This window comes from Schistocerca americana, chromosome 10 (genome assembly GCF_021461395.2).
Source record: "Schistocerca americana isolate TAMUIC-IGC-003095 chromosome 10, iqSchAmer2.1, whole genome shotgun sequence".
In the NCBI taxonomy this organism is placed as follows: Eukaryota; Metazoa; Arthropoda; class Insecta; order Orthoptera; family Acrididae; genus Schistocerca; species Schistocerca americana.
In genome coordinates, this window is record NC_060128.1 from 54,524,911 (window position 1) to 54,542,179 (window position 17,269).

Here is a 17,269-nt window from a genome sequence, read left to right on the forward strand (position 1 = left end):
GACACCACACTTGCTAGGTGGTAGCTTAAATCGGCCGCGGTCCATTTAGTACATGTCGGACCCGCGTGTCGCCACTGTGTGATCGCAGACCGAGCGCCACCACAAGGCAGGTCTCGAGATACTGACGAGCACTCGCCCCAGTTGTACGGACGACATTGAAGATATAAAAGTTAAGTGTTCTAGTAGCTACATACTTTTCTTTATAACATTAATAAGTATCCTGTTTCAGACCTCTATCTAGCCTCCTTAAGATTACGCGTGCCTTTCGGCTACTTCAGTGTGGCGTAGCTGTCTTGTTACGCCACAACAATACCTATATATCATAGAAACAATAAAGCCTGTAAGGAAAATCATAGTTGACAACAGCAAGATTGCTCCATTTACATGAGCAATTTGCACATATAACACTAAAACAAAAAGGACTCCTGCAAGCAGAAAAAAACCGTACAACAAACTACCTAAAAAACTGGCGATAACTGGCTTTCATAAATTCAGAACTGCAGTGAGTGACTACTTGCTGCAGAATTGCTACTATAATGTTGATGAATTTTCATCTGCTATGTAAATACGTGAAAAAATTTAAACAGTTTGTACAATTATGGGCAAAATAAGAAATGTGTCCCCCACTCCCCCCCCCCCCCCTCTCTCTCTCTCTCTCTCTCTCTCTCTCTCTCTCTCTCTCTCTCTCTCTCTCTCTCTCCGAAAAGTAAGAACTGTCTATATGCAAAATGCTTTTCCCATATGTTAGGCTTATATTGCTATATAACGCAAACCATACAGCAGTTTGCATTCAAAATGTATTGTAATTATTTGACTTGTCTTATACCACTATGTACCCCATACAATAAATGATTCACAGGTCCAATAAATATACAGTACAATACAATACGCCATTTTATGATATCAGATACAGTTTCATGATGCCTAACAGTGCTTTCACAAATTTTATACAAAAGTTATTATATTCAATTGGTCATATAGCTGCAACCTCTTTTTGTTTGCTTTTGGCCACTGAGTTTATGACACTCAATGCTTTCTTGCATTTATTTTCTTTAATAAACAAGATATGTTATTTATTAGTCTCATTGAACTCACATTAATAATCATCTCGAGCTCTTGTCTTAGCTCAGCCATATATGTTTTACATAGTCTATAAAAAGCTAAATACATTAACAATCTGTTTCTCATACTGGCTACAAAACTAAAAACGTTGACAACCTGTTATTCATATTGGCTAGTTGAAAAGTACCATGCATTCTTATGCCTATGCTTATCTGTGTCACATGTTTTGGGATTTATTTTATATTCATACTGTGGAAATTTGGTCTAAAAAATATTTACAAAAGCATGAAAAAAATCCACCAATGAATATGTTAGCAGAACAAAGGCTACTATTGTTAAACAAATCTTTGTCGTCATAATTCTCAAGTGTGTTATTGGTCTTGTGGTGCCACTTTAGGCTGCCTGAGCTCTTTAAGACTTCACATTAGGCCTTCGTATTTATACCAAACTGAATCATGACCTCAGAAAGCGAAAGAAGCTACACCAGAACACATTAAATGTCTCCTGACATTTGAATATTCTGAGGACAAGCGGATATTAAATTTGTTACGAATCGTGGTTTGGCATGTTCTTTGTGTATTCGTAAATGAATCACTTGCCTTTAGCAGGCTACATATGCAGCGAAAAGCACAATCGTGCAGTAAACAGTTTAAAAATCAAATCCTAGACTCGTGTTGTAACATATTGTACATTTAGTGCAGAGTATTCGAAATTGTACACACAATATATACTTGTCATTAATTCATAAAAAGCCACCGTATCACAGCGATTGAAACATTTGAAATGCAAAGAGCAAATAAAATAAATTTTCACGGGTGACCGTAAACTTCTAATTTCAATCGATATCAATAACAGTCGCCGTATTTACAGCTATTTGTAAAACAGAACAGCTACCTGATATCCACTGAATTTGTTGCGTCGCTGTTTCGCTTTGAACATTCGAAAGTTTCTTTTAAACATCGCGCTTCTGTGAGGCGAGAGACTATCCGAGGCAAAGAGATTCTATGTGAGTAGTGATAAATTTAATTTTTTGTGAACATAAAACTTCAAAAAGTGCACTAGGTACTTGTTCATCTGGCAATATCTATAAATTAACCTTTTAAAAATATCAAGCTCTCAAATACCGGAATGATGACTTTCAAAACTGCCATTTAATTCTTTTTAAATGTCATTGACCTTTTACTCGTATTTGGTGCCAACATCTTAAAATTAAAAGTTACTGTCAGCAATTTGTTACAACGAATAATCGAAAAAGAAGAAGTTTATGATACATCGTTTTCTTCATCTCGTATTTCTAGGCAGGCACACAAACACTCGTATCAAAATATTCTGTTTATTTCAGATCTGTTATTGGCACTCTTGAAAGTCTTTTATGGCGCAGTATAACTAGCAGATGATACGGCTGTGATTGTTTACAAATGAATATATATGTCCTGGCTGACATACTTTTGTTGATTATGTGTTAAGTTTTTAAAGTGCAAGTCTCCTCATTGCAGAACTTTGAATGTGGTGCACTATAATCACATACGTGTAGATACCAGGCCTATTTTTAAGTTGTAGTCCAGAACTGCCTTTAATATGTCTTCACTTGTCTTGAAATTAAAAACGAAGTCGGGACAGAACGTAGTTGAAGGATTAACAGCAGCAAGTACTGTACGTGATCTGAAGACAAAGCTCTGTTCGTTGACGAATATAGGAGAAATGAACCTTCATGTGCTGAGTGGCTATCCCCCGAAAGCACTAGATTTATCAGACAACGAAGCGAACTTAAGAAACGTCGGAATATCGTCTGGTGATGTTTTAATAGTTGAAAATAAACCTGGTGCAAAACCAAAAGTGATTTCAAGAAACGATGTAATTCCTGCAACTAGACTGGATAACGATAGAGTGAGACCTCACGTAACGGATGCAATCAGTGACTTTCCAGGGGTTCTTATGCGGAAAATAGTTCCTGCCGACAACTCTTGCTTGTTTACGAGCATTGGCTTTGTCCTTGGAGGTGAGAATTAAGTAAATGATGACTCTTTTTGTTTCATATTCGTAATTTGTTATAACCCACAATTAGCATTTCAGTGCTTGTAGTAATCCTAGTAAACTTTCATGTGCAAGGATTCTGTCTGTATAATGGCGTGGTCATATGAACTTCATTTTACTTACTGTGTGTGAAGTCCACCAGCCCCCCCCCCCCCTCTCCCTCTCAGGGAGAAACTCATTAGATTAATTTTATTAAATAGCATGGCCTTGGCCTGTATTAAATAGATTCATGCTTCCACCCGAAATTTTTTGTTTTCTTGCTATTAGTGTAGTCTACATGCTCAATGCAATAATTTGCAACATGTGCAGTATATAGTATTTGTGCTACGGATAAAAAATAACTATTAATATATGAATTCTAAGGACTATTTCTGTGTGATGCAGATACCTGAAAGAGCTATTAATATGTTGGTTTCTTTACTCTTTGAATTTATGTCGCACTAGGCTGTACAAATATCAGAGTGGACAAATTTTAGCAGGTGGTAAATGCTATTATTTTAAAACCTACTGTAATTGTTAACATAGGTTCCTGAATTGTTTGCGTAATATGTGAATTTATTGACAATTGTAAAGTGGATACTGTATTCCAGAAAACTCACTTAGTGCATTGGATATCTATGTGGTCAATTGCTTTGTATTCATTGAGATCTGTGTGACCAAGAGAATTTACAAAGCATACAAGATTTACTATAGCTAGTCATTATGTGCCTCATCAGGAACATATATATAACTGAATACAAACTACTTATAAAAATTACCAAGCGACGTGGCGCTCAGGACGATGACTGTTCAAACCCACATCTGACAATCTTGATTTAGTTCTTCCATGATTTCCCTAAATTGCTTCAGGAAAATGCTGGGATGGTTCCTTTGAAAGAGCACGGCCAACTTCCTTCCCTGTCCTTCCCTAATCCAATGGGACTGATGACCTTGCTTTGGTCCCCTCCCCCAAATCAACCAACCAACTAAAGAAGTTAAATTAACAAATCTTCTGCCACTGTTATTTTTAAGAGTTCAACAAATGAGTATATCAAGTTATTGCGATCACACACATGCACATTCACTTGCACTGAGCAGTCAGTAATATTTACAACTGTAAAGTATAGAAGATATATAGAACACAGAGAATACAATTACAAAAGTGATGCTAGTCAAACACAGAACTACACTAGCACTGACACAACTACACAGACATTCAGCAACATATCTGTAGACTGGCCAAATGAATAATATTTGTCTAATGTTTAGTATATATTCTAATTTATTCGCAATATAATTACTAGTCATACTGACACCATTAGGATATCATATGTCCGTTGCAATGTTCAGTGAATGTGTTGAACGGTGGCTTCATTTTTCAAGTCCGCAATGAGTGTGCATTCAGTAATCATTAACGGAATGTTGAGCTCAGAAAAAGGAGAAGTATTAATATAGTTTATCAAGTGTACAAATAAGATTATATGGGTCTAGTAAACAATGGAAAAAATATGGTGTACTCTTTGAAATGTGATGATATACTATGTAGAAAGTGTCTTGGGGTGTTTTTGTTTGTGTTTTTCAGTTGTACATTTTGTTTATAATATGTCATCTATTTCTTGTGAGTGGTGGCTTAGATAGTGTTGTGTACTAAACCTACATAAAGATAGTGGGAATGGCGATCCATTTTTTTAGCTTAGTGATAGAATGAACTGTAGGAAATGACCCAAGATAGTGTAGTGGTGGGGCAGTCGACTAGTATTCAGTAATGGCAGCAGTTCAAATCCTCAACCATTCATCAAGATTTAAGTTTACTGTCAGTTTGCTAGATCGCTAAAGGTGAAAGCCAGGATGATTTCTCGGACTTAAGCGGAATGACATTGACATATATGGAATGCTAAAACCTAATCTTCCTCAAGAGTTTGAACTGCAGTGTATTTCCAGGACAAGGTTATGTTTATATATTTTTATTTATTTATGCAGCACCCTTTTTAACATGTTCCTGATATAGGACTTGTCAAAATGCAAGACAGTATAGAACCTGACATATAAATGTGTCAAGATATAGTAAATATAAGTTGCATACAACATCTAGATTGATACAGGGTGACAGTTATTGAACTATTTGGAAAGAAAAGAAGAAAACATAAATTAGTTACAAACTACAGTGCACACACACACACACACACTTTATTCAACATGTAAATGTCACTACAAATATTCAGATTTAGGTTATGACTCATTCGATACGCTTGCCATCATTGGCCATGGGTGGCGCAGACGAATACCGAAATTCTGCATGACCCGCTGAAGTGTTGGAACATTGATGCTGCCCATAACCTTCTGAATGGCTGCATGCGGATACTGATTCCCATCATGCCAACCGTGCAGTTTGAGGGTCCTGCTGCAAATTGTTCAGAAGATTACAATGTAATAAACAATATTGTACTTAAATTAGGTGCAAGGAAAACAGAATTTTACGTACACAAATATAGACACTAAAGATACACCTTGATTGATTCTTCTAAAATGAGCAGTAATCTAGTTTCATGTGTGTAAGAAAATAGAATTTCATGTCTACTTATATGGCCACAAGTGATGCAACTACACTCATTAATTAACATGAGCAAATTAGTAAAAGATCTCTACAATCATCAAAGCATTCCTAGGTAAAACTAAATTGCTGAGAAGAACGATTGAGGCAGAACCTACAGATTTGAGCAATATTCTAAATATTCATTAATTCCATACACACTGTGGATTCTAGAACGAAATTTTCACTCTACAGCAGAGTGTGCGCTGATATGAAACTTCCTGGCAGATTAAAACTGTGTGCCCCGGACCGAGACTCGAACTCGGGACCTTTGCCTTTCGCGGGCAAGTGCTCTACCAACTAAGCTACCCAAGCATGACTCACACCCCATCCTCACAACTATAATTCCGCCAGTACCTCGTCTCCTACCTTCCGAACCTCACAGAAGCTGTCCTGCGAACCTTGCAGAATTAGCACTCCTGGAAGAAAGGATATTGCGGAGACATGGCTTAGCCACAGCCTGGGGAATGTTTCTGTAATGAAATTTTCACTCAACAGCGGAGTGTGCGCTGATATGAAACTTCCTGGCAGATTAAGACTGTGTGCCGGACCGAGACTCGAACTCGGGACCTTTGCCTTTCGCTATCAAGTGTTCTACCAACTGAGCTACCCAAGCACGACTCACGCCCCGTCCTCACAGCTTGACAGGGTGTGAGTCGTGCTTGGGTAGCTGAGTTGGTGGAGCACTTGCCTGCGAAAGGCAAAGGTCCCAAGTTCGAGTCTTGGTCCAGCACACAGTTTTAATCTGCCAGGAAGTTACACTGTGGATTGTTAATAAATCTTTTATTTCTCATTTAAATGTATTAGCTGGAATGCGATACCAAAGAACATATAACACCAATATTTTTGTTGTATACATTACGTGTTCTGTAGTTAAATTTACATCCCTGACCTAAATCAGGTTTTTAATGTATTTGAAGATGTTAATAAAAAGAAAATTCCCAGTCCAAAAAGCACCTATCCCTGTGGAGGTGTTACTAGTTCATTGGATTTGATTTTGCTAATGTTTTTGTGTTGTTAGTGACGTTACCATGATTGTTTTAAGGCTTGTATCTTCACCATTAACATGGTGAACATTGTTAACACAATGCCATGAATCTACGACAACTAATCCCAATTATATTTAATTTATTGCTAGTGATTCATAAGTCTATCAGTGCTGTAGTTGTTTGTTTTAAAGTACATTTGCCATTTTCAGTTGGTTTTTTTATGCAAAGCACTACGTAAAAGTTTGAATTGTAGTGCTATTGAAGGTACACCAGGAAGCCAATATATTTGTAGATGCAAATGGCTAGCAGACCAAGATTTTAAAATTTTATAAAAGCTTTCATATGCAATTTGCTGTTGTCAACCTCCCTTAGGATTTAAATGATTTAGGAGTCTCTCACAGAACAGCAGAAGCATTGTCTTGTCGACATACAAACACAAAAGAAAAAGAAAACTTGTTAGATTTTGGAATAAATCCTTTGTCAAGCTAGAGTGCGCCCCTCTCCTCTCCTCTCTTCTTCACACACACACACACACACACACACACACACACACACACACACACACACACACACACTCTCTCTCTCTCTCTCTCTCTCTCTCTCTCTCTCTGCGGGTCCAGGGGTTAGAATAGGCCCGAGGTATACCTGCCTGTTGTAAGAGGCGACTAAAAGGAGTCCCTCCCCCTCAAAGGGGTAGTTAGTGCCTGCATCCGGAGATGGACGGTTCCATGACCTATATTTGCGGTCATTTTGGTTTTTCACTTCTTCTGGTTTCTTCCTTCCTTTGGTTGGTTCCTTTCTTTGTTCTTCTCCATCTCACTGTCTTACTTACTCTTTCACTTGCCTTCTTCTCCTTGCCTTCTTTGGTCTCCGCCTCGGCGTTTGAGACAGTCTGTCCTTTCTCTCCCTTCTTTTTCCTCTTCTTCCTTCCTCCCTGAGCGTGCCGGAAGGCCGACCCATGCGTTCGCACGCGTAGCCAGTGATGGGGTAACGCGTAATTCCCTGCCCTGGGTAGACAAGTAAGGCATGCACGTACCCCCCTGGTAAAGGCCAGGCCCAGGAAGGGGTGATTGCCTGAGCTGATACCTTCTGACCATGGCGATTGGTCCCTCCGTCTGTTTCTCGGGAGGTGTGACCTGAGGTGTAAACATTCACCTAAGGCGGGAGTGCCCTCTGAGAGGGTCCCCCCAAGGAAGGAGCGTGCCATCGGAGACGCTGGCAATCATGGGGGATTCCTCCGCAATGGATTTCTCTCCTTCTCTCTCAACTTCTGCCCAAAAACGGAAACTTGACCAGCCACCAGTGACAAAAGTACTACCGCCTGCCCCACAGTTCCTCGTAGTTTCTCGATCTGAGGATGGAAAGGATTTTTCCTCTGTCAACACTTTCGTTATCCAGAAGGGCATAGATGCCATCGCCGGATCTGTCTGTACCAGGTTGCGTAACGGTACCTTGTTACTAGAAACTGAGAGTGCCTTTCAGGCACAAAAACTGCTTTGGGCCACACTCCTGTACACATTCCCTGTCCGGGTGGTGGCTCACCGCACTTTGAATTCGTCTCGTGGTGTGGTATTCACTAGATCACTCGACGGATTGATTGACGAGGAGATTCAGTCTTTCCTCGCTGAGCAGGGCGTGACAGCTGTCCATAGGGTCATGAAAAAGGTCAACAATGACCTTGTACCGACCCGTACACTTTTCTTGACCTTTGATAGTATTCAGCTGCCGTCGCGTATCAAAGCGGGCTATGAGGTTATTTCTGTTCGCCCCTATGTCCCGACACCTACGCGCTGTTACCAGTGTCAGCGTTTTAATCACACTCGCCAGTCTTGTTCCAATGCGGCTAAATGGGTCACTTGTGGCAGGGATGCCCATGAGGGTGACTGTCCACCTCCGTCTCCTCGTTGTGTGAACTGTCAGGGTGATCATGCCGCATCCTCCCGCGACTATCCTGTCTATAAGGAAGAACGCTGCATACAGGAAATTCGTGTCAAAGAGGAAGTGTCCACCTCGGCTGCTCGCAAGCTATTTGCTAGTAGGAAGCCCACGCTGCTCCCAGCGGGGAAATACAGTACTGTCCTCACCTCTCCTCGGACTACCAGGGAGACGGCAACGCAGACATGTGATCTTACCTTCAGCACTACGATCGTCCGTTCGGCCAGTGCTAAGATCGCCCGGTCGACGTCTCCTCTTCCTCTCGTCACCCCTCAGACACAAGCACCTTCATCAGCTTCTGCCAAGACGAAGACCCAGAAGTCAGATGCACGGGCCTTCAAGAAGGAACCATCCCGTGCAGACTTCCTACGTACCTCGAGCTCCCAGCCATCGACCAGTACTTCCACTAAACGGCCTTCCAAGAAGGCTCATAGGAAGCACAGTTCTCCTTCTCCGCCACGGCGCATTTCTTCTCCTGCGCCACCCAGCGGTTGCCGCCCCAGGCCGTCATCCATTTCGCCTGGCCGCACCGCTGGTAGCCGAACATCTGGCTGTTCACCGGCGGAGGAAGCTCCCCCTCCCGGCCATCTTAACAAGATGGCCGATGAACTTATAGAAGCAATGGACGATGATTGTCCGCCTACTGATAGCGGCAGCAGTGCTCGCTCGAAGCCAGGCCCTCAGCGGCCTTCGAGGTGACCCCTTCTTGCATCTTCTTTTTCTTTTTCTTCTCACGATGGCACTTATTCACTGGAATATTCGCAGCATTCGCTCCAACCGAGAGGACTTGAAGTTGCTGCTCTGCTTGCACCGTCCGCTCGTTGTAGCCCTCCAGGAAACGAAGCTACACCCATGCGATCAAATTGCCTTGGCACACTACACCTCTGCGCGTTTTGACCTACCCCCTGTGGCAGGTATTTCGGCTCATGGAGCGGTTATGTTCCTGGTCCGGGATGATATTTACTACGATCCCATCACATTGCACACCGGCCTGCAGGCAGTTGCCGTTCGAATTACTCTCCCCACTTTTACATTTTCCATTTGTACCGTTTACACTCCATCGTCATCTGCCGTTACCAGGGCAGACATGGTGCAAATTATTGCTCAGCTCCCTGCACCATTTTTGTTAACTGGAGACTTCAATGCCCACCATCCCCTTTGGGGCTCTCCAGCATCCTACCCGAGGGGCTCCCTGTTAGCAGACCTTTTCAACCAGATCAATCTTGTCTGCCTCAACACTGGCGCCCCTACTTTTCTTTCGGACACATCTCACACTTATTCCCATTTAGACCTCTCTATATGTACTACCCAACTTGCACGCCGGTTTGAGTGGTATGCACTTTCTGATACATATTCGAGCAACCACTTTCCGTGTGTTATCCATCTCCTGCATCATACCCCCTCTCCGTGCTCAACTAGTTGGAACATCTCCAAAGCAGACTGGGTGCTCTTCTCTTCCAGGGCGATCTTTCAGGATCAAACCTTCATAAGCTGCGATAGTCAGGTCGCACACCTCACAGAAGTCATTCTCACTGCTGCTGAATATTCCATCCCTTACACTACTTCTTCTTCTCCACGTCGCGTACCGGTCCCCTGGTGTACTGCAGCATGTAGAGACGCTTTGCGTGCTCGTCGAGGTGCTTTACGCACCTTTAAACACCACCCTACAGCGGCGAATTGTATCAATTATAAACGATTACGTGCGCAGTGTCATCGTATTATTAAAGAAAGCAAGAAATCCAGCTGGGCTTCTTTCACAAGCACCTTCAACAGTTTCGCTCCTTCTTCTGTTGTCTGGGGTAGCCTGCGCCGGCTATCTGGCACTAAGGTCCACTCACCAGTTTCTGGCTTGACGGTCGCGAATGACGTCCTTGTGGCCCCTGAGGATGTCTCCAATGCCTTCGGCCGCTTTTTCGCAGAGGTTTCGAGCTCCACTCATTACCACCCTGCCTTCCTCCCCCGAAAACAGGCAGAGGAGGCTAGGCCACCTAACTTCCGCTCCTCGAATCGTGAAAGTTATAATGCCCCATTCACCATGCGGGAACTCGAAAATGCACTTGCCCGGTCACGGTCCTCCGCTCCAGGGCCTGATTCTATTCATATTCAGATGCTGAAGAACCTTTCTCCTGCGGGTAAAGGTTTCCTTCTTCGTACTTATAATCGCATCTGGATTGAGGGACATGTTCCCGCATGCTGGCGCGAGTCTATTGTACTGATTACTAAGCCGGGGAAGGACAAGCACTTGCCTTCCAGTTATCGACCCATCTCGCTTACTAGCTGTGTCTGTAGGGTGATGGAGCGAATGGTTAACTCTTGTTTGGTTTGGCTGTTTGAATCTCGACGCCTACTTACCATTGTACAATGTGGATTTCGTAGGCGCCGCTCTGCTGTTGACCATCTGGTTACCTTGTCGACCTTCATTACCAATAACTTCTTGCGGAAGCGCCCGACCGCAGCTGTGTTCTTTGATTTGGAGAAGGCTTACGACACCTATTGGAGGGCGGGCGAGAGCCACACGCCACCTTGGCTCCAGGCTCAGGTTCGCGTTCACTTTGACCTCAGCTCGCTCCCAAAGGAGGTTACCCCCGGTTCGGTATACCACTCCCGTTTTGTCGAACTTCGTTCGAAGTTCATTTATATGACCTTCATTTATACAGATGGCTCTAAGACCAATGACGGGGTCGGGTGTTCTTTTATTGTCGGGGCACACAGTTTCAAATACCGGCTTCATGGCCATTGTTCGGTCTTCACAGCTGAGCTCTTTGCCCTCTATCAGGCTGTTCTTTACATCTGCCGCGACAGACATTCTGCTTATGTCATCTGCTTCGATTCCCTGAGCGCACTCCAGAGTCTCAGTGATCCGTATCCGGTTCACCCTTTCGTGCACCGGATCCGATGCTCTCTTCAGCAGCTGGCGGACAACAGTTCTCCAGTTACTTTTATGTGGGTTCCTGGCCATGTCGGTATCCCTGGGAACGAAGCTGCAGATGCCGCGGCCAGGGCTGCGGTCCTTCAGCCTTGGACAGCTTCTCGTTGTGTGCCTTCGTCTGATTTTAGTAGGGTCATTTGTCAGCGCATTTTATCACTGTGGCATGCCGATTGGTCTACACTTACTGCAAACGAGCTTCGGGCCTCGAAACCTCTTCCCGCGGCTCGGACGTCGTCCTCACGCCCTTCTCGGCGGGAGGAGGTCGTTTCGGCCCGCTTACGAATCGGACACTGCCGGTTCGGCCACCGCCATCTGCTGACGGCTGCGCTGGCGCCGTTCTGCCCGTGTGGGCACTTGCTGACGGTCCGCCACATTTTAACGTCCTGTCCGGATTTAAATACACTGCGTCTTGATCTTGGCCTGCCATGTACTCTAGATGCCATTTTAGCGGATGACCCAGGAGCAGCTGCTTGCGTTCTTCGTTTTATCAACTTGACAAACCTGTCTAAGGACATTTGATTATGCTGTTTTTTTAATCCTATGCCTGTCAATCTGTCTTTTATCGTGTTTTCCCTTTTAGTTGCTGTTTTAAACTTGTGCCTCGCGGTGCATTCCTAACGTAGTCTGGGCGCTAATGACCATTGAAGTTGTGCGCCCCAAAAACCACAAAAACACAAAAACACACACACACACACACACACACACACACACACACACACACACACACAATCTGTGCCCAGACATTGTGTCAGCTGGAAACAAAATGCCAGCCAGGTATGCATTTCAGCAGGTAGATTGGTTTGCGTCAGGTGGGGTGGTAGTGGCTCCAAAGGTGGCAGCAGGTTTGCTGGCTAGGGAAGCGGGACGTATGGGTGGTATGTGTCTGGGACAGACATGTGATGTATGGGTATATGAGTTAGTGTGGTGTGGTGCACAATGGATATGACATGGATTGGGAGGAGGTGACAGGACAGAGGAAGGGAAACTGTGACAGTGTGAGAGTGTGGGGACAGTGGGTTCATGAAGATTGATGCTAGGAGGGTTATGGGTATAAAGGATGTGTTGTAAGGATAACTTCCATCTGGATAGTTCAGAGAAGGTGGTGGTGGTGGAGGGATGGGTCCAGAGGGCTGGGATTGTGAAGCAGAAATGGAATTCTTGCGCATTGTGCTCAGCTGCGATTGTTCTCGGCTGCATGTTGTGCCACTGAGTGATCAACCCTGTTGTCGGCCACAGTTTGGCAGTGGCTGTTCATTCTGATAAGACAGTAGGTTGGTTGTTATACCAGTAAATATCTACATCCGCACTCTGAAAACCACTGTAAAGTGCATGGTGGAAAGTTCTTCCCATTGTTCCAGTTATTAGGGCTTCTTCCGGTTCCATTTATAAATATGGAGTGCTGCTAAAATGAACAAACGGCTCTGTTCTTGCTGTTATTAATGTAATCGTGTCCTCCTTATCCCAATGGGAGCAACACTTAAAGGATTGTATTGTGAGGCTCATTCACGTGAAATCTGGTCAGTGCGTCTACCTTTGCCTTACACATAAAGTGGCACTACATAACTGCAGGTGCGGTGGTGCATCTATTGGTAGAGAGACTGACACGTGCACACCGTTTGATGTTGCGTAGCACCAGTGTGGTTTCACGCCGAAGAGAAGGTGGTCACACGATTTAACCTAAAATTCTTTCACTGAAACTAAAAGAGCCCTAAGTTTTGTTGGTGGATGGGAGAGATGTTTAACATTTGTTTCTTTTATAATCTTCCTATTTTAGGAGAAACAGCGCCAATGTATGGCGAGACAACCATTCTTTTATTCTTCACTTTCTTCCAGCTCCTCTTTGTCTAACATATGCCGGTTGTAAGCCACAGTGAATCTCTTGTTTGGAATATTTGTGGCATAGCTTATCAGATAAGCTGTCTGAATACGATATGGCTTGTGCTCTGTTGACCAACGTGGTAAGCGTGCCACTTCATTGTGCAGGATGGTGCCCGCTGGTGGTCTGTGAATGTACGTCCTTATGTGGAGGTACGGTACACAGCATGACCCAAAGTACCGTCCTCTTTTTCTCCACACTATCGTGACCAGGAATGGTAGTTCACAATTTTTTTATCTCCATCATAAACTTGATTTTCAACTGAACAGAATTCAGGTGTTGCAAAAATGAATCCAGTGTTGCAGTGCCGCGGGGCCAGATTACGAAAGTGTGAATGTTTCAACTCCACCGACTGGAGTGCTCTCTCCTCAGAATCTTCCATAAAAAGAGTGGCTGCAATGGGTGACAATGGACTATCCATTGCGACACCATCAGTCGGTTTAAAGCATTGCTCGTTGAATAAAAAGTAAGTTGAGATGAGCCGGTCCTTAAACAAATTGACAAGCTCCACTTCCAGCTTCTGCCAGTGACAGTAATTCGCAAAAAGGCACTCCAGTGAAAATTATAACTGTGTAAAAATTAACGAGAATATACGATTGTGCAAATTGCAAGTTCTTGAGCCGGTTGACGAAATCTTCTGAGTTGCAAATTTGGTACTCACATTTTCCTACTAAAGGACTCAGTTATGCTTCTAGGCATTTAGCAGAGTTGTATGTTGACACCCCAATATTACTGTTGGTTGAGACACAATATCCTTATGAATCCTAGACAATTTGTATAGTTTGGTACCTTTGTATGTAGCCTCTTGGCCACAGCTTTAGAAGTTGTGCTGTTCTCGAAAAGCTCCGAAGTTCTTCATTAAATTTTGGTTGTGGGGTGCGGGGTGCTCATTGAAGGCAATATGCAGAGTCGTCCGATAACTGCTTCATCTTGCTTAAGGACATTGGTCTGGAGAGGAAAATTGTGATACTTTTACCTGCCAGTAACATTACAATATTTTGATCCCAACATAGAGATTGAAGAGCAAACCTCTCTGTCGTCTAGGTATTATTTGTGGGCGCCGGTCCCCGTGTCGGAGCGTAGCGAGTCTGCTGCCCGATTTCCTCGACAGCATCACAGGATTCCGTGTTCGTGAGAGGTAGTAATAACCAGAATGGGTGGTGTCCTCAGGATGGGTGCGAAGTTAAGTCCCTTCTCCGAGACCGAAACTGCCTCACCGGGTAGAGGTTTGCCTTCTAACTTATCTTCTTGTGGAAAAAAGTCTCAATAGTGATTTCTCGTGCCATGTTGTCACTTTGTCTCAAAATGCCCAAGTAGCGCTATAACACACAGCCGGGAATCTCCTGATAGTCATGATGAAATCTCCAGATGAAGCACCAGTAGATGCCAGGATGTAAAGTCCTATTACCACCGAGTGCGGTGAATTATCTCTCTCACCAGTGCACGGTCAGCACAATTTTAATACTCTTGGAGGTTGCAGATTTTATAAAGTGTGTAACCTTTGCAAAGATAAGTACACACGGCAGTACACTCTTCTTATTCTCCCCCTTGCGGGTCTGGGGATTAGAATGGCCCCGAGGTATTCCTGCCTATCGTAAGAGGCGACTAAAAGGAGTTTCACATGTTTCGTACTTTATGTGGTGGTCCCCTGTAGGGTTTGACCTCCATTTTTCAAAATTTTCCCAGAGAGCGAGCCCATTGGGGAAGGGTGCCTTACACGGTGCATTTTGTCCACCGTGCCTAGAGATCTTTAGCCCACTTTCTTGTCGTTGCACTGCAGTCCAGCTCATTCTCCACCTCTTGGGCGAGGATGCCTTCCTGGGTGCATTTTCCACCGTGCACTGTGCAGTGTCGCTTTTTGCGCCGACGGTGACCGTGGTCTTCTTTGCACCTCGTATCCGGCACAGTAGCCAGTCCGTTGTGGTGGGGCTGCCACGTACCCTGTCGGCTGTAGCGCCCTGACAACACAGGGATCGCTCTGCCGGGGCCTGTGCCGTTAACTTCCCACGTATGCCGTGGAGTAGATGCCCGTCATCCTGGGGCATCGAGACTTTGCTGCAGCTGGGTGGCACCACGCTCGTGGGGAGTACCCCTGGTCGGAGTTGGTGTCATCAGGGTGGATGACGCGCGACAAAGCGTACCACGTCATCACTTGCTGGTGATCAAACACCAGCAGTCTCTAAGCATTCCGAGTCTCAGTACAATGCAGGAAAGTACGACCCAAAATCATTCCCCTCCCTGCCCGCACCGTGGGAGGAACGCCAGGCTAAGGATGGCAGTGAACCTTATTCACCACAGTACCCCGTATGTACGAGAACTGATGGAGACTGCTTTGTTTTGATGAAGCGACAGTTTTTTGTAGAGCATTTAGATGACAAGTTTGAGGAGGTGGAGGGCTTGTCCAAAATGCGATCTGGGTCAGCCTTGATAAAAACGGCATCCTCTGCCCAGTCTCGGACTTTACTCGCTTGTAACAAGTTGAGGGATGTTTCTGCTTCCATCGTGCCACATAAGAGCTTAAATTTGGTCCTGGGTATTGCGAGGTGCTGTCCAAACTTTTCATGAGTGGTGCTGCCATGTGTTGAAAACCTTACCTTTGGACTAATGGTCACCGTCACCCTCGAAGTAGTTCCCATCAACGATGCTTCTCGAATCCTCTCTAGAGTGTAAAACCGACGGCCTTTCAACCTGAGTTTCAGTTTTGGGAATAGTGCGAAGTCGCAAGGTGCCAGATCTGGCGAGCACGGTGGGTGGGGTACAACCGCCATGTTGTTTTTTGCCAAAAAGGTCCTGGTGGCCAGGGACATGTGACAGGACGCCTTGTCGTGATGTAGCAGCCAGTTCTCTTTACGCCAAAGTTCGCGCTGTCGTTGCCACACGTCACAAAATGTCTTGGTGCACAATTCGCTTGGTATCAACGAAAACGATGATAATGCTCTTCACTTTGGTCTTCACCTGTCTCGCATTTTGGGTCTTGGAGAGCCTGGGCTCTTCCACTGGGATCACTGTTGCTATGTCTCTGGGTCATAACCATAAAACCAGTTCTCCATAGCGCTTTTCTCGAGATTCGCACAGAATTTGATACACACGTGCTGTTCTGTTCACGGATCCATCGTAAAATCGCCACACACCAAACACAGAGTATTACAGAAATCACTGCAGACACGCGACACGTCCTCCCAGCTGAATGCCACTCCGTACACTGACTCATCAGATACGCAGCTCTCGTCACCTAGTGGTGCTAAGATCTACTCCTAGTTTCCAGATGGCAGCACCAGTCCCGAGAATTTTGGATTCCATCTCATATCTTCCACAGGGATCTTCTTTTGCAGTCTGACGACGAGCTGCTCACCAGTTTAGAGCGGCGAGGTGTTCATTTCGTGCGGCGTATCCATCGGGGTCCGAGGGATAATCGGGTTGCCACCGGTGCCTTCATTTTGGCCTTTGAGAGTGACACCTTACCCGAGAAGGTCGAGGTGACGGTCTACCGCTTTGATGTCAATCCATATATGCCTCCCCTGCAGTGCTTTAAGTGCTGGAAGTTTGGCCGTATGCCTTCCCGCTGTACTTCACAGCATCACATGTTGAGTTTGTTGATGTTCGTCACATCCCGTACGTCTCGACCATATGTCACCTTCCCAAGTCTGAATGAAAATCAGACATCTTTTTGGGTACCAGACCCCAACAGGTGTCCCTGGCATTAACATAAAGGTGTGTTATCTACTGACGCAAACACTTTGCTGAGCGCTGTGCTTGAGTCTCTGCATCGAACTACCCCCCAGCCTTTCGCACCCTCAAACGGCGGATGGATGGGAATGTCCTCTCGTTCGCTACACGCCACAGTGAACCCTGTAATGCCCCATTTACAGAATGGG

At 44.7% G+C, this 17,269-nt stretch overlaps 1 protein-coding gene and 1 non-coding gene across 5 annotated transcripts in view; one reads left to right on the plus strand and one right to left on the minus strand.

Annotated features, from left to right (window-relative positions):
• The first annotated feature begins 2,420 nt into the window (after nt 1-2,420).
• Nucleotides 2,421-17,269, plus strand: part of LOC124552232 (ubiquitin thioesterase OTU1) — a 77,569-nt gene continuing 62,720 nt past the window's right edge. For all 4 annotated transcript variants that reach the window (XR_006967910.1, XR_006967911.1, XM_047126509.1 and 1 more), the window contains exon 1: nt 2,421-3,061. Coding sequence is in view for 2 of the 4 variants with exons in the window: in XM_047126509.1 (XP_046982465.1) it covers nt 2,641-3,061 (421 nt within the window). In the remaining 2 variants the exon portion in view is untranslated. The remainder of the gene's footprint in view (nt 3,062-17,269) is intronic.
• Nucleotides 5,906-5,980, minus strand: Trnas-cga. Its single transcript has one exon. It is a non-coding gene; the product is annotated as a tRNA-Ser (tRNA).